The 21,012-nt window shown below is 44.3% G+C and overlaps 4 protein-coding genes and 1 long non-coding RNA gene across 12 annotated transcripts in view; 3 read left to right on the top strand and 2 right to left on the bottom strand.

Moving 5' to 3' along the window:
* The window catches only part of LOC115409066 (class I histocompatibility antigen, F10 alpha chain-like), a 348,874-nt gene that overhangs the window by 125,571 nt on the left and 202,291 nt on the right, over positions 1-21,012 (bottom strand). The window contains exon 5 of one of the 3 annotated variants that reach the window (XM_030120045.1): positions 4,465-4,474. The exons of the other annotated variants lie outside the window; for them this stretch is intronic. Within the exon in view, the coding sequence (XP_029975905.1) occupies positions 4,465-4,474 (10 nt within the window). The remainder of the gene's footprint in view (positions 1-4,464; positions 4,475-21,012) is intronic. 3 annotated transcript variants of the gene reach the window in all.
* LOC115409078 (class I histocompatibility antigen, F10 alpha chain-like) overlaps positions 1-21,012 on the top strand; it is a 420,939-nt gene that overhangs the window by 232,072 nt on the left and 167,855 nt on the right. The gene's annotated exons all lie outside the window — the stretch shown is intronic.
* The window catches only part of LOC115409072 (class I histocompatibility antigen, F10 alpha chain-like), a 324,040-nt gene that overhangs the window by 267,757 nt on the left and 35,271 nt on the right, over positions 1-21,012 (bottom strand). The gene's annotated exons all lie outside the window — the stretch shown is intronic.
* LOC115409093 (uncharacterized) lies at positions 464-2,126 on the top strand. Its single transcript, XR_003933896.1, has 3 exons — positions 464-558; positions 644-786; positions 1,851-2,126. It is a non-coding gene; the product is annotated as an uncharacterized LOC115409093 (long non-coding RNA).
* LOC115409084 (class I histocompatibility antigen, F10 alpha chain-like) lies at positions 8,177-20,072 on the top strand. Its single transcript, XM_030120081.1, has 4 exons — positions 8,177-8,318; positions 10,063-10,329; positions 19,318-19,596; positions 19,795-20,072. Exons 1-4 carry the CDS (start codon positions 8,264-8,266, stop codon positions 19,962-19,964), a joined length of 771 nt encoding a protein of 256 aa, XP_029975941.1. The 5' UTR covers positions 8,177-8,263; the 3' UTR covers positions 19,965-20,072.

The following is a 21,012-nucleotide window of genomic DNA, read 5'->3' as shown; positions in this document are numbered from 1 at the left end:
TTTCTGTCTGTTCTGTAACTTGTCTGTTGTATTTTATATATGGATATTTATACTACATTCATGTTAAATATTGTTTCTTCATTTTCTAGCTCACTAAAATATCTGAGTCGTTCACAGACTGCTTCTGCTTCTCTGTCATAAATCACATCTTCACACATCAGAATCACTGTTTATCCCACGAGACCTGAAAATCACTTTAGTATTTAACCAGTTATGATCGATTCAATGCTGACAAACAGAAAACACTGTTAAACAGGAAACAGATCTTTTTTCTGCTTGATATATCAACTTTCCACTCTTTATATTATTGTTTTATATTCTTTTTTTTCTTTTTCAAAAAATGTCTACTCTTTATATTTCTATTTTTCTCCTCTTTCCAGATGTGTGACCAGGATGCATCAAGAGTTGCTGTTTCCTGTTGTTCCGCCCGGAGGACATTAACTTCTAGTTCCTAGTCGGACGGGTTTGAGTGACGGAACAGAGCGTGTTGAGATGTTTGTCTGTCAGTAACTCCTCGCTGATGTTGTGCTTTATTCTGCAGAGCATTTGTTTCCCTTGGTGAGACTTTCTGTCTCCTTCGTGTTTTGTTGTTTCGGACGAGTTCCGTTTTATTTACCGATGTAATGTTTAATCTGTCCAGCAGAGGGCCTCAGCGCTGCGCCGCGGATCAACACAAGAGACAGAGTTCTTTGAGGAATTCACCACAAGCTGGTTCAACTTTACAAATCTGCTTCTGTGTGTAAATAAAACTCACTACAATTACAGTGGAGTTGATTCCCATAACATGTAAGAAATTCTTAATATTTAAGCCACAAAAACATTTTCACATTTAAATTCTGGAGTTGGTAAATATTTAGAGAACCAGAGATGTAAATCCTCCCAAAAAGCTCCAGAATACATTCATTCCGAGAACATGTGTCCAGTGGTTTCAACATGTTCTTTACTAAAGGAACAGTTTTACTCTGGAATCCAAACCGTTTGCTTCTAAAGTCAGCAGAGGATTTATTCTGTTCAGGACCTGAAAGGCAATCTTTTGGTTTGGGATCAGTGGGAAATTTGAAAAATGTTGATCTTCTGTTTTGAGTGTCTGCTTTTGAGAAAATAATATGAAATGAAATTTTAGGAACTCACATTGTGAACATTTCTTCATGTAAATAAGTAGAATAGTCCAGCTGTTGGTTCAGAGCCAGTTCAGTTGAGGCCGTTCACCATCAGTGATGGAGATTTGGATTCAGCCCATTTCTATTGAAATGTGAAGCTTTTCCCAGGACTGCTGGAGGTAAAGCTTTAACCTCTCCTTTATACTGACGCTCATCCCTGATGTTCCATTTAGCAGGAAAACTTTCCAGAGACTGAATATTACCTGGACAATCCAGTCAGTGCTGCACAGACCAAACTCCACTGTCCATAAAGAAACGGGGAAATGATTCCATTCCTGTCAGAACAGCTCTTCCTCTGATAGAAAAGTCTCTCTGAGACCCAGAGTTCAGTGTGTTTTAGATTCCTCTGAGCAGCTCCTCATGTTCAGCTTGGCTCTTTGGTCACATCTTTAGTAATCTGCTCAGCCAGATATTGAAGTGTGGTTCTGACAGGAATGTTCTGGATGGAGGACAGATTCACACACTGATGGATCACTGGCTTGTATTTGACATGATCAACATCAGAATCCATGATGTGTTCAAAGACATGTCTGCTGGTAAAGTCCAGATAGTGAAACATCTTCTCTACATGTGACCTTCCTGCTGACTCCAGGATGTTGGAGAACTCTCTCCATCCAGCTGGGCTGATCAACGCTTCCTGGGCCGGGCCCGATGTGTGTGTCGCCTCAATGTTTCTGTTTCTTCCATCAGGTGAGCCGCAGGGCAAAGATGGCCGCCAGAAGATTCCAGATGAAAGCAGACAGCAGCTGACAGAGTGAAGAGCTGCAGGCCAGCCTCCAGAATAAAGACATGATCTTCACACTCAAACACACTTTACATTATGGACATCAACACACACACATTGGGTTGAAAGAGATCAAATATGCACACTTCTCAAAACCATTTGTTCTTTCATTGTTCAGGAACCAAACTGCAGCTTTCCTTTTTCTAGAGTCTCTTAAACCTGAGAGATGAACAGAACAACTGGCTTTGGAGAAAGTAGGGCTGCTTGATTTTGTCAAAAAATAAAATCCTGATTATTTTCTCTCAAACCCGATTTTTCGATTACGATTACGATTTTTTGTAAAAACAAACAAACAAAAAAAGAATACAGTACTTTGAATGTCTTTTATTGAACCTTTGTTTGGATTCAACAAATCCCAAATTCTAAATGTACGATCACATTACTGATTGAATAGTGCAAAACTGTCAAAATCTAAAGTGAACATTGCAGCTTATCTTAAATACACTCCAGGTCTGACTTAAAACAAAAAAATCAGTGAATTCAGTCACTTTTTGTAAAAGAAACTTTGCCTTCATCGTAGAATAAATCTCAGTCAGTCAGTCAGTCATGTTGTCAGTCAGTGAGGGGAGGTCGGGAGGCAGGCTCAGGTTTTGTGCTGCAGTCACAGTTTCCTGTGTCTTACTGGAACATCAGTGTATCGTCCAAACTTAACAACATCCAAAAACAAGATGACAATTAGTTGATCTAAACAAACACAGACATGCATGCCTCATGTCACTGAACTTTACTTCTTAAAACTCTTTGCAAATAAACACAGAAAAATTCTTTGAGATTAAGAGAACCTCGTCTTCACAACAGACTTCCTGTCTTTCTGCTCTTCTTTAAACAACAATGAATGAATAAAGAGCAAAGTGTTCACTTTTTGCCAGATAAATATTCTGCAGTGTCGTCAGTCTGTAAACCAAACATTCAGGAAGTCAGTCTGCAGTGGCAGTCAGCGAGCATCCCTCCAGCCTGTCATGCAGCCTCATGCTGATGGGCTGCAATCACATCTTCTAGTTTCTTGAGAGGAACACAAGCCTGTCGACAGAATCGGGGTTGAGCGATGCCCGGTGGCGTGTAACGATGTTCCCGCCCACACTGAAGAGCCTCTCAGATGGGGCACTGGCAGCAGGGACTGAGAGGTGTTTCTTAGCTCGTTTGCTGAGGTTTGGGAAGCTTCCTGCATGTCCCTTCCACCACTGAAGTGGATCTGCTTCCTCGCTAACCTCAGGGATCAACAGGGAGGCTGCCAGCTCCGTTCTGATTCTCTGTTCCTATGATGAGGACGGCGTCGCCTTTTTCTGGAAGAAGCTGGACAAGAGCCTCTTCTTTGGTGCAGGACCAGGCAGAGCTACAGATGGGCTGAAGTGTTTTCTTCTTGGTAGTTTGTAGCGGGAGTCCAACACGTTGACCAAGTACCAAAACCCCTCCTTTTCCACAGTAAAAATTGGCAGCATGTCTTTTGCGATACGACACACCACTGCATCTGTAATTGCAATCCACCTCGGATCTTTCTCATCATACGGACCACCGTGTGAAAACGAAGCAGCAAGAGTGAGCTGCCTGCTACTTGCAGTAGGTGGTGGGGGAGTCGCTCTATCTTGAGCAGTCCTCTCTGCTACACAGTTCGTTTTCCCGCTGGCGGTTCTTCTGAGGATGTTGAGATAAGTTGCTCGTGTTTGAATCTCTCACTGCAACTGACTTCATGACCAGCTGACATCGTGGATGTTTTCGGTCTGTGTCCGCCGTGTCGAAACCAAACCATTTCCACGCAACAGATTTAGTTGACCCCGATTTGGGAACTAAAAATTCACTTCCCGGGGCAAATGTGACTTCTTTGGCAGTAGCCATGCTTGTTGTTGTTGTTGTTAATGACCAGATACTGAGCGAACGGAGGCACGCACCTCCATCATGACAGGAAATGGAGACTGGCCAGAGAAACTACGGTGGCTTAGAAGCTCCAAGCACGTGAAAAGCCGAAATCGTTCATGTACGATTTCAGCATTTTTAACATCGTCTTAACCCAAAAAGTCGGTTACGATTCAAAATCGATGAACCGAGCAGCCCGAGGAGAAAGACAGGAAAATATGAAATAAAGAGATAAAAACCTCCAATGAAGAGAAGAGGAGGCTTTAAGTCTGTTAGTTGTGACTCAGCTCACAGTAATCAGCTCTGGATTGATTTGCTGGAGAAATTTAAACTCCTCCTAACTTGAACCTTGTCATATGGAACCCTGTTAATGCAGCAGGGGCTGATGGGAAGCATCAAACTAGAAATGAGTTTAAATCTGAAGTGTAGTTGATATCAAAGAGCTGTGAAGAGCAGCTCTGGACTGTGACTTTGAGAAGGAGCAGAAACAGGAGCAGGAACATGAAGACAGAAGCAGAGCTGCAGTAAAGAGCAGGTTTCAGACCCGTCAGCAGGAAGCTCCTCTTGTCAAAGTGTCCTCAGACGTTTCTTCTGCAGACTGCAGCCGACACTGATGAAGCCTGGCCGCCCAGCAGACTCTCACATCTCCACCTTTGGTTTGTGTTCGGCCTCCAGGATTCTTCTCAGTGTTTCTCCTGACAGACTGGATGAAGGCCTGGAGGTTTCCTCCATTCTCTGCTCCTCCAGTGGATGAACACCGTCAGCAGTGGTTCCCATGGTGGAGCCCACTGCTGCATCTCTGACAGGAAGTGGAGAGCTTCTGGACCATCTGCTCGCTGGCTTTCTGCTCTATTCCTGGATTTTCAGCCTCAGCTGCTCTGGTTCCTTTCCAGACAGCTGGGCCGATGGTCCAGAGTCTTCACTGCTCAGAGACTTTCAGCCTCTCTGACATCGAGGAACATCACTGCTGTGACGAGAGACACTGATTTCTGGTTTCTACATTCATTTATTTACATATTATGGATTCATAATCCGTGTATCATTCGTTCAATTGATATTCAATTTAGAATCAAAAAACAAAATATTGAAAAATGAGTCGTTTTTTCTTTTTTCGTTTTTAAAATGAAAACAAATAAATGAAAATTGGTTTGTTTTTCAATATCCCGTTTGTTAAGACAGATCAAATAAAGGAAAGTTTAAATACGGCCACAGAGCAGACTTTAATGTGATTTTTCAATTTCTTCGATCTCCGTGACCCGGAAGTTCTATCGTCTGTGTTTTGGTTTTTGTCGGCGGGAAGGTGGACGGGTCACGGGACCCTGTGGGTCAGTTTAAGGCCAGCACACACTACTATACACTACTACAGAAGGATCAGGCCGAATTTTGCCCCGATCTTCTCCTCCCGACCGAAGCCGACAAGGTCCTGTCGGGACCTTGCCGAAGTCTCACATGGATTTTATGATCTGAAAACATCAGTGGACACAAAACATTTTTTATAATCCTTCATTAATGTAGCTCATACATTAGTATGTCTTCTGTTTTAGCTTTATTCCAGAATTTTGACATTTTCCAGTAAACATTTCAAGAGAAAGTCATCTAGAATCAGACAGTAAAGAGAAGTGAGAGAATCCCGGTCAGGAAGCTGAGGACGAGCCGAGCAGAAGCTCCATCCAGCATCAGGAGCCACGAGAAGAGAAGGACAGTAGGAGCTCTGAAGGAGCTGCCGTCTCATGGTTTACAGCTGTACACAGCTGGAGTAGAAAACGTTTGGCCAATTCTGTCAATTTCAGTTTATTTCATTGATCAATAATTAGTTTGGATCATCAGTTTCATTTTGATCTGTCAAACACCTTCAGAGATGTCAGCAGTGAAGCGAGGCTCACTGGATGAAGCTCCAGATGCTTCCTGAAGCCTCTGATGAGTCTGGATTGTGGATCCAGGAGTTTTGGACCGTTGACCCTGATCAAACTTCTCCACTTCTGTTAGGTTCCTCTCAAGCAAACTGAATTTACTGCAAAAGCAACGTGAAAACCAAGAGATGGAGCCTGATTCCAAGTCTTCATTCACACAACAGAACAGTTGATCAGTTTTCCTCCATCAGCAGCTGGACTGTCCGGCTCCTGCTGGACCACAGAGCCAGAGGAGCTCCTCTCCTCGCTGCTCCTTCCAGGCTCCACTGAGGCCTGGCCCCGAGAGCCGGAGTCCCGTCTGGAGCTGCACAGGAGCACTGCCTCATGTTTTCAACCTCAATAACAGAGGGCCACCTGGATTTGAACCAGGGACCTCTGGATGTGCAGTCAGATGCTCTCCCACTGAGGATCGTTGCTGTATCTTCATGTTCTTTCTTCTCTTCACTGTTTTGTTCTCTTTCTAATAAAAGCTGGCCCGGAGGCAGGAAGCAGCGCTGAGAGAAAAGCTCCACTTGAAAAACATGTAAACTTGATTTTAAGACTTTCTGGGTTCAAAGACAGAAGAGCTGAAGCAGCGACAGTCCAGACTCACAAAGCTTTCTCTACAAGACAGAACATGAAAACAAATACTAAGTAGATAAAAAAAATCAGGAAATAAAAAGAAAAAATGAGTAAAAAAAACACTTACCAGTGACAGTAAGGGGGATTTACTGAGGAGGAATAAATGAAATAGAAACTGGTTCATCAAGTGATGAATCATTCACTGTTCTGCAGTGAGTCAGTTATTGAGTTTTTACAAAACTCAGCCATACGCATGCTGATGGTGACCAGGGGGCGGGGCCACATTACACCGGTTTTACAGTCGCTGCTTTGGCTCCCTGTCTGCTTCAGAGTCGACTTTAAAGTTTTTTATTTAGTCTGTAAATGTCTTAAAAGCCTTGCTCCTTCTTTTAGCTGATCTGGGCATTCCAGAAGCCACGGAGCGGCGGCCTTTAGCCACTCCGGCCCCCGCCTGTGGAACAGCCTGCCAGAGAACCTCAGGACCGCAGAGACTGTTGATGTGTTTAAAGGTATGTTAAAAACACCGTTTTAATCAGGCTTTTAACTGACCTTTGTAGTCCTTTTATTTTCATCAGTATTATGTCATTTTAATTTATTTCACCTTTATTTATTGTACCTTTACTTCTTGATCTCATCTTATGTATTTTACATTAAATTTATAGCTTGTTATAATTGTAATTTATAGCTCAATGTTATGCTTGTTAAACAGTTCATGTCTGATCAACACAATGTGATGAGCGAGCCAGATTCCAATGGGGACTAACGTCGTCACATGGCGGCCATCTTGGTACAGGGCTGCTCACTCATCACATTAATGTCAATGGAGCCTCAACTTTGAAACAGCTGTTGATTGCTCAGTTTTCAATCGATTTTCAAATGACTTGGTTTGTTATAAACATCAGACATGTAGTTAATTAACCGCATGCAAAAAGAAAAATTGTGATTTTAACATTTAGTCTGCATCATAGCAACGTAACGTTAGTAATAAATCAAACCGTCTGTAAATCCATCAAGAATTCAATGAGCTGAGTATTTCAGTGAGTGTGAATCACTCACCTTCCCTTAGATGACACAGAGCGCCCCAGAGGGGTCCACTGCCCTAAGATGGCCGCCAGTGAACCACGTTGTTGACTCCGCCTGAAGGCATAGTTCTTATATGATGTCTATGTTCTCTAATACCCCTTTCCCACTGCAACTATCGCGTCGACCCGTGTTTTCGACCCGCTAAATAGCGGCTTTTTAGACTCCTTTCCCACTGCCTGCAGATGCAGGTCTAGCCCCCTGCTGGCGAGCCGCGTCGCTGCGTTTTCCCGCGCTGATGGTGTCCCACGTTGATGACATCATCAGCGCGACAGAGCAAAATGAAAGTAAACAATGCAGCGGAACACAGTCCCTGTTACCTGCAGACGGATCTCCTCTTCCCCACGGATCAGGAGAAGCTCTCTGGTCTCGCTCTCTTGCCACTGCTGGGTCATGTTGACGAAGGAAATCTCACGCTGTGTCAAGAAACAACAACTAGCGCGCTAACGTAGCCATGCTACGTCGACGTCATCATGTAAGTTCCCGGATGTATCTCTCCCACTAAAAGCCGGTAGACTCTCACCCGGTAAATTCCCAGGTCGGTTGCAGGGTCGAAATGCCGATTAAACCCTTTCCCACTGCCATGAGGAGCCGATTGTTAGCGGGTTTAAACGGGTTTTTTGGCCAGTGGGAAAAGGGGTATAAGATATCTATGGGTGGAACAACTGCAGTGGGCGGGGCTACACATCACTACTTCCTGGTTCCAGAGCCAATCAGATGTAAGATAACGAGGTTATCAAACAAGCAGCGCAGCATTCTGTAATGTATGTCTGCTCCGCTGGCCGTGCGCCAAGCGCTGTGCACCGACAGGCTGCAGAAATGAAGCTGGCTGAAGTTCTGTTTGTTTTTGTTTCCTTCTTCTTCAGCTCAGACGCCCAAAGTGTTTCAGTGAGAGAAGAAAGAGAGGACAGGTGAACATGCAGCTCTTCCTGGCTCTCTGCTTTCTGCTGGGAATCCCCAGCGGGGCTCCAGGTAGGATTCCAGCTTTCTAGAGTCTCTTCAGAGCTTCAGTCAACAATCTGTCTCCTCTGGATCATCAACGTGTCTCCAGAACTAAATCTATTAGTGAGAACTTCCCCTTTTCTTCTTCTTCGTATTATTATTAGTATTGCCATTGTTATTATTATTATTACCTCCGCCAGGAGGTTATGTAATCATGTCGGTTTGTTGGTTGGTTGGTTGGTTGGTTTGTTAGCAAGATCCCGGAAAAAGTAATTGACAGATTGCAATGAAACTTTGTGGAAAGGTGGGTCCTGGGCTAACTTAGAATTGATTACATTTTGGTGATGATCCGGATCACTGTCTGGATCCAGGAATTTTTTAAACGATTCTTTATCATTGACAGATAGGGACTCTTTCACATGGTTGGGCAGGCCCGCCGACAGGGGGCGACAAACGCCTGGTTCACAGGACGCGCTGCTTCTGACGCGGAAGTGGGAATCGCCGCGCACCGACTGTCAGATCGGCGCAACTGTTAACCGATCTGACGGTTACAGGAGGCGCGGGGGACCGCCGCGTCCGTAGCGGTTCACGTCGTGGACCGCGGCCGCTCTGCTCCTCTCTATTTTCTCCGTGAGCCGCGCACGCCGTGCACCACCAGTTGTAAAGCTGGACAGAGTAGATCGCACCACACAGGAAGTCGGGAACGGAAAATACGAGAGAATCCGGTCAATTTTCAAATTAAAATGAAGTAAAATAACATAAATTATGTTGATTTTTGGTTTTCCTTTTAAGATAAAGACACACACACACACACACACACACACAGGGAGAGAGGGCGACAGGGCGACAGACAGAGGCACCGCACGCTGCAGCGCTCCGCTCTGATCACACCCCGATCACAATGTTGTGCGATTATATATGGTGTTCTTGTGGTTGTTGGTGACTGATTTGAGCTGTGGCGGAGGTCTGCGCTCTCTGAGTGCCAATTTCTAGCTATTATTATTATCATTACTCTCATCCTGACCTCTCAGCTGTTGTTGTGATGAATCCTGATCTTAAAGCTGATGAACAGCAGATCAGACACAACATGTGTGTCATTCTCTCCTCCCGGTCAGCGGGGGTTGTGTTGTTGCATTCTGACCGTTGCCATGGCGTCCAGCATCAGCGTCTCCGTCCAGATTCAGTCTGACCTCTGACCTTGGACACATGTGGTCCGGCTGCCCGCAGGGCTGCTGCTCACACCTCTGCTCTGGAGGCAGGAAGAAGACTGAGAAGAATCATAATAATAAATATAGATAGAATAAATAAAACGAAGAGACTGAAGCTGAATGGAGTTTAGTTTCATGGAGGAACCTGACTGAGTGTCTTCCACCCAGCAACACTCACTCTGAATTCTCATTGGTTCAAACAGCTTCAGCCTCTTCTGGCTCCTTTCATTTCCTGCTTCTTCTTCTCCACATGAAGAACAGTGACTTGTGTTTCTGCTGCTGGTAGAAGTGAGTTTCTAGTGAGCTGGAATCAGTCAGTGAGTTGAAGAGTTGATCAGTGAGAAGAAAGTGAGCTTTGATTGGTCTCATCAAGTGTTTCCAACCAGAGGAAGTGAAGAAAAGAGTGAAGAGATGCTCTTTGAATCTCATGGATTCAGGCTTTAAAGCAGCTCAACACTTTACACAAGAAAAGGAAGAAGCAGCCAGATCAGAGGGAAACAGCAAATGTCCAATCAGGCTGGACTGTCAGTGTTATTGATTGATTTACTCTCTTCTCTTTCTTCCAGACATTCACTCTCTGAAGGTTTTCTACACTGGAGCCTCCAATGTTCCAAACTTTCCAGAGTTTGTGACTGTGACTCTGGTGGATGAAGTTCAGATTGATCACTACGACAGCAGCACCAGGAGAAAAGTTCCCACACAGGACTGGGCGAACAAAATCACAGAAGAAGATCCAACGTACTATGAGAGATTCACTCAGACCCTGATGGGAATTCAGCAGTGGTTCAAAGCAAACCTTGAGATCTTGAAGCAGCGTTTGAACCAAACTGGAGGTTTGATTGAACTTTGTCTTTTTTCCTGATCCTGTCTTCACTGAGTCCACACACACACACACACACACACACACACACACACACACACACACACACACACACACACACACACACACAGTGGTGGGCACAGCTAACCAAAAAGTTAGCTTCGATAACCGTTCTTCCGCTAACTGAAAAGTTAGCTTCGATAACGCTAAACCGATAAACTGCTAAAAGATTTAGCTGAAGCTAACAATAACTGCTAACCGCTAATGCCTGGTTCACACAGGAGTGGAAGCGGCAGCGCCACGCACCAAGTTTCGGCTCGGCGCCCCTGTTAACCTATCTGAGGGTTCATAGGCGAGCGGAGCAGCTCGCGCTCTGCAGCTCGCCCGCTCTGCTCCTCTCTATTTTCTCTACAAGCCCCGAGCGCCGAGAGCGCATAGGGGATTATTTGTTGACGTCGCGCCAAGATACGTGAGTCATTCAAACACCCCCAGAATCTTGAGTCCCGGGGCTTTCTAACAGTTTTTGAATCGTTTCAATCGGACAAACGGATCGGGAGTTATATGCATTACAAAATCCCTGTTTTTTCAAAACAATTTTCGGCGGTTTTTAACCGCAGAGAAGAGACTTTTCTTTACTTTGCACAGTAACGGAAGCTCGTACGAGAGGCGTTCAAGTACCCTCGGAAACCAGAGTCGCTAATGTGTAAATTTAGTGGAAGCTAATTAGTCTGCTAATGTTTTTCAAAGTTAGCTGAACAGCTAATCCGCTAATGAAAATGTTAGCTTCGCTAATTAGCGGTTAGCAGATTAGCGGACTGCGCCCACCACTGCACACACACACACACACACACACACACACACACACACACACACACACACACAGTTAGCTGGACAGGTCAGATCAAGTCCTCCTCCAGTAGAATCATGAGAGCTGGTTTGTGAAATTCAAAGAAAACTTTTTTCAGCTTCAAACGTTTTCCAAACAGTGTTTGAATGATAACTCCCAGTTTGTCACTTGTTCTTTGAGCTTTGAGTCAGCAGCAGCAGCAGCAGCAGCAGCAGCAGGTGTGAATTCAATTAAATTCAATTCAGCTTTTTTTATGAAGTGCCAATTACAACATAGTCGTTTCTAGACACTTTTACAGAGAAACCCAACAGATCCACATGAGCAAGCATAAGCGACTGTGGAAAGGAAAAACTCCCTTTTAACAGGAAGAAACCTTTGCAGAACCAGGCTCAGAGGTGGCAGCTTTCTGCTATTCCGGTTGGGGTGAGGGGACAGAAGGAGAAGGAGATAGGACAGTTTCTTGTATCTACATACAATTCATATACAAACACAGGGTACATAGGCTACAAGAGGAACAATCATCAATGGCATGTAGTAGGGCTGTCGCGGTAAACCGGTATTGATGATAATCGTGGTATTGAAAAAATGAAATTTCAATACCGTGTTCAAAATGCGCACATGATAATATCGCATTGAGAATCTCGTGCCACTTGAAACGTGTTGAAGTGTATTTTCAAAATCCGATCCTGTTCTTCCGCCCTGCTTCGTCTCCCTCCTGCAGCACCCCAGCCTCTCCCCTTCCCCTCACATGTAAACACAGCAGAGCAGCGGTAGCGGCAAGGCTCCTAGCTAGCGGGGCTCCCACTTTGCGAGCGTCACAAGTGAACTAAACATGTCGGCGGTGGCCGACAACAACGAGACGCTCTCCTAACCCGAAAAAAGTGTGTTTAGCAACACTGACTGCACGTTGATGCAAGCCGGGTAGTAGTGGGGCCCCATTAGGTAGGTTCCAGACGTGTCATTGTAATGTGTCCGGGGGGTTTCAAGTTGTGTCGCTGATATCCGCCGTCTTCTCCGCCGGCCCCGTTCTAGCAACTAACCAGTGAGTACTCGGAAGAGGGCCCCATGCGGGGGATTTTTGACACGTTGTCGTTGCAGCGTCTAGCCTAGCGCCTTAAATTTGTCATTGAAATTGACGGATGCCAGCCGTTCCTCGGGACCCCCTTCAGCTCGGGGCCCGAGCCAGTAGCGGCGCCTCTGGCTGGAGAGAAGCAGCTGCTGCTCATTCCGCCTCCGATTTAAGCAAACAAACAAACAAACATAAATCCTCGGCAGTGTGGTGATGGTACAGGATTTCACCCCAACAGGGCCCGTGGGTTTTCATAACCCACCAACCCGACGTACATTACGCCTCTGCTGTGGATCCTCTGTTAATCAGTTCATCAGATTTTAATTAGTTGAGTGTAACTACACTTTTGGTATGCAGTTGTACAGTTACTGTTCTCATATTGTTTCAACACCTCATTTGACAGGTATTCTGAATGTAATTCATCTGGGAAAAGAGAGAAAACAAACAAAAATAAAAATTAAAGATGAATCAGAATGTTTGTACCATTATTAGTTAAATTTTTGCTGATATCGTGATAATATCGTTATCGTGATATTTTTTGCCCATGATAATCGTGAAGAGAAAATTTGATATTGTGACAGCCCGAGCATGTAGTAATACAATGAAATTACATTGAAACGAGAGAAGGAGCAGAACTGGGAGCCGGTTCCACATGGTAGGAGCCCAGGGTTAAGTAATCTCTTACACCCACTGGGTCCGGGTTCCTCGATTAATCAGTGGAGCAGCTGTTTTGTTTGATGCCCAATTAGAATTGCACCCATTGAATCCAGGCTGTCTCAATGGATCAGCCGCGATTGATGTTCCGTCTGCGATCCCTCAATCACAGCTCTCGTCCATCTAGGAGACAGCCTTTTCGTCCAGGGTTTTGGTGTTCTGACTTTTTGGTCTCCCACAGTGGAAAGAGAGAGAGAGGGGGAGAGATCATTTTATTTCCATTGAAGTGGACACAGGTTCACAAATTTGTACAATAAATCCACGACTCATTTTCCCAACATCACCTTATAGAACAGTTACATACTAGTTGAGAGAGAGAGAGGACGTGACCCCGAGCTGTAAGCTTTATTGAATAGAAAGGTCTTAAGCCTTGTCTTAAAAACCGAGACTGTGTCAGCCTCCCTTACAGACACTGGGAGCGGGTTCCACATAACAGGAGCCTGATAGCTAAAGGCTCCACCTCCTGTTTTACTTTAAGAGAACCAAGGAACCTGAAGTGGTTAGCACTGTCCCCTCACAGCAGGAGGACCTGGGTTGGATTCCTTTCTCTCCTCAGACTTTCTCCCAGCTCAGTGTGATGCTCACGCACTCCATTCAGGTAAGGTGACCACCTCCAGAAAGATAAAAAGTGGGACACCTGGCATGTTTTGGAGGGACAAGGTGGGATGGACGCAACCATCTGTAAACCCTGACCATACACTTCACAGTTTAGACCACAAGACCAGTAAAACAAAACATTTAATATGTAGCCTATATATTTTCAGGAAACATCACTCAGAATTAAGGAACAAATATGTACTACTTACTTAAGTAAAACATATATTGACACATTAACATTAATAATCCATCTAAAAAGCACTGAAAAGGCCGAACATAAAGCCTCTCAAGTATACAGGACAATAACCAACAGGCCTATATGCGCTTCTAACATACCCCATTCTGACAGAATTCAACCAGCGCACTGTGTGAAAATCTTGGCTTGAATAAAATACCAGTGGGGAAAAAAAATATATCAACATTAAATCTCATGCTTTTGCATAGCCATGTTTAACTGTAATGTACAAGGTAGAAGAAATATTCTGTCTTTTCTCTCAGTAGGTCAGCTTCTTGCAGCACTGTGTAGAGGCTCAGGGCACATTTCTGAAACACAGAAGGAAAAACAGGCAAAAAATATTAGCATCATTAGATACATACACAATAAAACATGATTATTTGACCATTTAAATACATAAACATATGACTCTCACCTTAGTTCTTCTTGAATTTATACTTTACAGCCTTACAGGAAAAAAAGGGGGGGGGGGGGGGGGGGGGGGGCAGGTGGCGTCGCTGCTAACGCTGCTAATGGCTAATGCTGCTAACGCTGCCAACACTGCCGTGTTCGACTGTCGGAGAGTTTTTTTTTTTTCTCTGGTGGAAACCCTGATACGTCTTCTCTTCAACGTCCCCTGATATTATTTACCGTTGTGTGTTAAAGTTATATGAGGAGAGGACTCTGTTAGCTACAGTAACTTACGTTAGCTGCCATGCTAAAACCACTTTCAACAGGCTATCACACTCAGAAGGACGATATAGTAAAGCAACATATAATGGTAAAACTTACAGCTTCCATGTTTGTAGCTTGGTCGCGGACAGTTGGAATCGATCCAGGCTTTAGCTTCAGCTTCTTGGCAAATCCTGATGTAAACTGGCCCTCGTTGTGAAAGCAGTCCGGAGTGAAATGGTGAGCACACACATACAACTTTTTAGGTGTTCTTGCAGGTGCATCTCCCTCGAAAATGAAATTAATCCACTGGGCCCTCAAACCCTCAGACAAAGGAGGCAAAAACAGGCTACGGTGCTGGCTAGTGCAGCCGACAACAGAGCAGCTGCCAGGCTTTGCATGTTCCGGCAGTGTTTTCCGGGGTGCTGAATAAACATTAGTGTGGGCGGTGTTACCAACCCCGAGGAGGAGCGGTTTGGGTTTATGACGTCATAAACCAGGGAATTTCAAAACGGAGCGTTTCAGCACACATTTGCAGAAAGGTGGAGCAAGCAAGAGAAGGAGAGAATGGATTTTTCTCATTTTGGGGGGGTTTGTGCACAGGCTCAGGATTCATATTACTGTTACAAAACCATTGTAAAGTGGATTTTGTATAATATGGGACCTTTAAAGGGAGGTTGAAAACACACCTTTTTAATCAGGCTTTTAACTGACCTTTTATAGTCCTCTTATTCCATTTTTATTTGTGTAATTTTATTCTATTTTATTATGTACTTTCAACTTGTTTGACTTTTTTACTTTGGAATCCTATCTTATTATTTTATTTTAATTTCGTATCATATTTTATCATGTTTTAGCTGTTTAATTCCAGTGTTTCCTCAGGGGGGTCCTTCACACCGGGTTGGTCCTGGTCCAACGCTGGGGTTAATGTGCCTGGGTCCTCGGGTCCTGGCTGGCCTGGGGGGCTCCACGCTTTGGTGTGCGGGTTCCCTTGGTCTGTCGGGGTCGGGGGTCGAGCCTCGAGCGCTGGAGCCCCAGTATTAATTGACCCTCGATTTCTCCTGGTGTGGGTGGCCCCACTGGTGGTGTTTTCCCAAGATGCTCAGTGCCATGCCATGTCTCTGCTGTTCTGTGCAAATTAATGGGAGAGTGTGTGCATGTGCGTGCGTGTGTGTGTGCGCGTGTGTGTGTGTGTGTGTGCGCGCGCGCGCGCGTGTGTGTGCGTGCTTGTGTGTGTGTGCGTGTGCGTGTGCGTGTGCGCGTGCGGTGCATACTGTTTGATGGCGCGGTTTTTATTCTTTTTGTTTTTCTGACTGTTTTACTGTTCAGCACTTTGTGTTGTTTTTATTAATATGACAAGTGCTATATAAATAAAATTTGATTTGATTTGATTTTACGACGCCACGTGCTAGTCCTCATGGGAACTGTAGCATTCCTTCAGGCAAAACACTACCGCTTTTGTCCACTGGTGCCGCCAAAATCAACGAAAACTGAAAGTTCCTTGAAAGTTCCTTAGTGTTGCTTTAAATGAGCAAACTGAAACTGTTAGCTATCTTAATAAAAAAAGCCTAGCTTAAACATCTGTTAGCATGAGAAATAAGCTAGCTTAAATATCTGCTAGCATGTTAAATAAGGTATCTTAATCATCATCTGGCTTGTTAAAAAAAAGTTGCTGAAACATCTGCCAGCATGTTAAATAAGCTATCTTAAAATTAAGCTTGTTTAGCTTGTTTCAAAGTAAGCTAGCTGGTTATAAAACTAGCATAAACATTAGCTAGCATGTTAAATAAGTTAATGAATGTCGGCTGGCTTCTTATTTAAACATTTGCCAGTATGTTAAATAAGCTAGCTCAAACATCTGTTAGCATGTTAAAAATTACCTGAAGCATCTGCTAGCTTATTAAATAAGCTAGCTTAAACATCTGCTAGCTTGTTAAAAAAGGTAGGTTATACATCAGTTAGCTTGTTAAAAAGTTCGCTTAAATATCTGCTAGCATTTTAAGTAAGCTAGCTTAAACATCAGCGAGTATGTTATAAAACCAACTAAAACATCTTGTAGCATGTTAAAAAAAGGTAGTTTAAAAATCATCTACCTTATTAAAACAGCTAGCTCAATAAGCTAGCGAGTTAAATAAGATAGCTTAAACATATTCTGGCATGTCAAATAAGATCACTTCAGTATCATGTGGCTTGTTAAAAAAAGCTAGCTCAAACATTACCTAGCTTGTTAAAAAGTGAGCTGAAACATCTGCTAGCATTTTAAATAAGCGAGCTTGAACATCAGCTAGCTTGTTATAAAGCTATCTTAAGCATCTGCTAGGGTGTAAATAAGCTAGTTTGAACATCTGCTAACATGTTAAAAAAGCTAGCTGAAACATCTGTTAGCATGTTTAATAAGCTAGCCTAAACATCTGCTAGCATGTTACAGAAACGAGCTTGAACATCAGATAGCTTGTTAAAAAGCTAGCATAAACTACTGGTAGCATTTTATAAAAGCTAGCTTAAACATCATCTAGTGTATTACTTAAAGGAATACTCCAAAGATTTTGGACCCACGCCCTATCCCGATCATTTACAAGTGAGATAAGCTCATAAATACCTTTTTTTGTGTCCGTTAGTCCAGTGCCTGGCTCCCAGCTGTTAGCATCGTAGTTAGCTTAGCTCAACTACGGCAGGTGAAGTGGAGACAGAGCCAGACTGAGAAAGTGGACAAAATACTCCTTCCAATGGTCCAGGGGACGGCGTATTAGCAGGCGAAGTAAATCTGAATGGTTATAAAACTTTTTAAAAGACGTGTTTTCTTTTCAATCCCTTAAAATAATGTTTTGATCCACACAGACCTGCGCATGCGCAGTGCTCCGCGGAAGGATATACCGGAGCACAGCAGTAGAAGCATAGACTCAGCCGCTGTGCGCCTGGTATATCCTTCTGCAGCGCACTGTGCTTGTGCAGATCTGTGTGTCAAAACGCTATTTTAAGGGATTGAAAAGAAAACACGTCTTTTAAAAAGTTTTATAATCTTTCGGATTTACTTCGCGTGCTAATACGCCATCCCCTGGACCACTGGAAGGAGTATTTTGTCCACTTTCTCAGTCTGGCTCTGTCTCCACTTCACCTGCCGTAGTTGAGCTAAGCTAACTACGATACTAACAGCTTTTAGCCAGGCACTGGATGAACAGACACAAAAAAGGTATTTATGAGCTTATCTCACTTTGTAAATGATAGGGATAGGGCGTGGGTCCAAAATCTTCGGAGTGTTCTTTTAAAGCTAGGGTTGGCGATCTGAATGAGATACATTTTTTTTAAACACTGGTTAAAATGATCTTTATGACCCGATGGGAAGCAATTCATAGCGTGTTTTTAAAGCAGTTTGAAAAATATCCGCTATCTACAGCAGGAGTAAAACGGGAAAAACAGCAACCAATAGTGTTGACGGGACACCTTTTTTTAAACCAATCAAATCCCTTCGCCGTTCGACCTGCCCCCTGCGCGTACATGTCAATGGCGTGCACTGACCCTGGTTCAGTGCGCGCGTAGAAGGACGGAGCGTCGTTGCAGAATGGCGGAGAAGAATGTTTGGGGGGTTTACTTATCGTTGAGTGTTCGTACAATCCTAATCCAGTGTAATCCAGTGTAATCCATCTGAATCCAGCTGAATCCAGTGTAATCCAGCTGAATGGTTCCAGCTCCAGTAGCAGCTGCTGGATCCAGCAGATGGTCTTCATGTGAACTCAGAGCTCCAGACTGTCCAGGAGCCTCATTTCTAAAACATGAGCTGGATCCATTGTAAAAGTCTGCTGCTCCAGAAACAGTGGGACTTGTCAAAGCGTCACACGCTCACCTGCAGCTCTTCTCCCCTATTACTTGTACTTTAGTGCAAAACAAATATTTTGACAAATTGTGCTTGAAAACTTTTTTGAAGCAATTTGCATAATGCCAGTGTTCACAATATACCATACCTTTACCCTTCTCACGTTTCTCTTGCTCTTCTCTTTTCTTTTTTCTGAACTGGCCCCTGAGGGTTTTGACCTTTTCATTTTGCGAGAACAAACTACACATTAGCATCTTTCGATGACACGGACGGATCGACTGTTTTGCGGCAGCATCGCATCACATCAGTCAGGAGGTGGACTGTACCAAATAACGAACATCTTATTGTCTGGAATTGGAAACAAGGTGTATGTGTGAGAATAGCTTTTTTTCTTTGTTAGGTGGAATGTGTGAAAAAAGCTTTATCGAAGTAGTCTGATATGTAGCTACGAAGTGGGCTCTTGCTAAGGCTTTGAATTGTTACAGCCACCAATTAACCTGCATCAGTCTGTCGCGCCAAGTCAACGTTAAACTCGCACCCCTCTCATCTTTCCTGATTTGGTATATTCCACTGTCCGCTTATGAGCAGAGGGCGCACCTCTGAGTCTTCACCTGAAGAGGGCGCCATTTGTTATGTAATGTAATACCATCAGAGTGTGAATGGATGCTTACTCAGCTGTGTGCTTATGAAGTGAATTGTATTTAATGATTTTTTTTTTCCCCCTTCATCATGCCGCCCCCTTGAGTTTGCCGCCCTAGGCGGCCGCCTAGTTGGCCTGTGCAAAAAACCGCCACTGAGTTCAAGACTTGCACTGTTTGTTGGACTCAACAAAGTGTCCAAACATTTGACTGCAGCCATTCAGAACCTCACTTCATTGACTTTGTCTTCAGTTCCACTGAACAAAGTTGCTGAATGAATCCAAACCACTGATTGATGATGAAAAAGCTGCGACGCGTCAACATGGAGCTGAATCCAGAAGAAATCCATCAAGCCAGAGTCCTGATCACACACCAACACTCACTCACTGTGTGTGTGTGTGTGTGTGTGTGTGTGTGTGTGTGTGTGTGTGTGTCTCAGGTGTTCACATTTTCCAACTCATGTCTGGTTGTGAATGGGACGATGAAACTGATGAAGTGAACGGATTTCGAAAGTTTGGTTTCGATGGAGAAGATTTCCTCGTTTATGACCTGAAGACAGAAACATGGATCGCTAAAGTTCAACAGGCTGTTCCCACCAAACACAGGTTGGACAATAACAAAGCAGTGATGGCTCATTGGAAGCACTACCACACCACTGTATGTCCTGACTTGCTGAAGAAGTACGTGAAGTTTGGTCGGAGCTCACTGATGAGAAAAGGTAAAATGTTTGGAGTTTGTCTCTCAGCTTCTCTTCTTTCATGCTGCTCTCAGCATCTCCTCTCCTCTCTCCATCTGGCCTTCCTTCATCCCTCTTTCCATGGCCCGTCTCTTCCTGGCTGCAGTGGCTGACATGAGAGAGAAAGAGTGTAGAGAAGAATCCAGTAAAGTGTGAGGTGTCTTCCTGCTTGTTCTCCAGATCTTCCCTCAGTGTCTCTCCTCCAGAAGACTCCCTCCTCTCCGCTCACCTGCCACGCTACAGGTTTCTACCCCGACAGAGCCGACTTGTTCTGGAAGAAAGACGAGGAGGAGCTCCATGAGGATGTGGTCAAAGGAGAGATCCTCCCCAACCATGACGGGAGCTTCTAGATGAGCGTTGATCTGGATCTTTCAGGGCTCAAAGATGAAGACTGGGGGAGGTACAGCTGTGTGTTTCATCTGGCTGGAGGACAGGAAGTCTCCAAGAGACTGAACAAACGGGACATCAGGACCAACTGGAAGACAAATGATGGAGGTCAGAGACTCTTCATTTCACTCTCATTCTCTCATTTGTCACTTCAGGAAGTAAGTCCAGCATCACAAAATAGAATAGAATACAATAGAATAGAACAGAACAGACTTTATTAATCTCACAGTGGAGAAATGTTAAGGTGGAAGAGGCTGATAGAAGACAGGGGGTGCAAAAAGTAATGAAATAAAAAATAAGCAAATTGTAGTCGGGATAATAATATAGAACGAAGAATAAAAGGAAGATCTAACTATGTACAACACGAATCTTAAAATAAAACATTATCTATGATACATACAAATATGTACAATATGTTTTAGTACAGCAGAGTGAATGGATTCTAAAGCGTCAGTGATTTCTTCTGGGGGTTAAAGTGTCCACGGCTGCAGGATAATATCATGTCAGGGTTGTTGCTCATATTCTCCACAGTAGAGTTGTCCAGTCTGACAGCGGTGGGGATGAAGGACCTGCTCTGTCCTGCTCTGAGGGGGTCTCAGTCGGCCACTGGAGGCGCTGCTGAGCTCCTCTACCGTCCAGTCAGTGGCTGAGAGCTGCTGTCCATGATGGATGTGAGCTCGGCCAGCATCCTCCTCTCAGCCACATCCAACACAGAGTCCAGAGGATGGCCAGGACAGAGCCGGCCCTCCTGACCTGAGCTGCTCTCCATCAGCTGTTCCTCTGGCACTCTGCCCAGATCCAGAGATGTTCTTCAGTCAGAGACACATCCTGAGTGTTGTTCTGGGCCAGCTGCTCCTCCAGCCTCCTGATCCTCCACTGGAGCTGAGAAGTTCACTTCAGTCCAGAACTTTCCCCTCATTTCCCAGAGATCCAAACCTCCAGAGTTCATCTGGATTGATTTCCACATGTGACTGAGGCCTGGATCCCATCTGTCAGTCTGTGAATGCAGCG

The sequence above is a fragment of the Salarias fasciatus genome, chromosome 22, assembly GCF_902148845.1.
Source record: "Salarias fasciatus chromosome 22, fSalaFa1.1, whole genome shotgun sequence".
Classification (NCBI taxonomy): domain Eukaryota; kingdom Metazoa; phylum Chordata; class Actinopteri; order Blenniiformes; family Blenniidae; genus Salarias; species Salarias fasciatus.
Note: the sequence above shows the minus strand (reverse complement) of the source record. Positions and strands in the feature narration are given on the sequence as shown.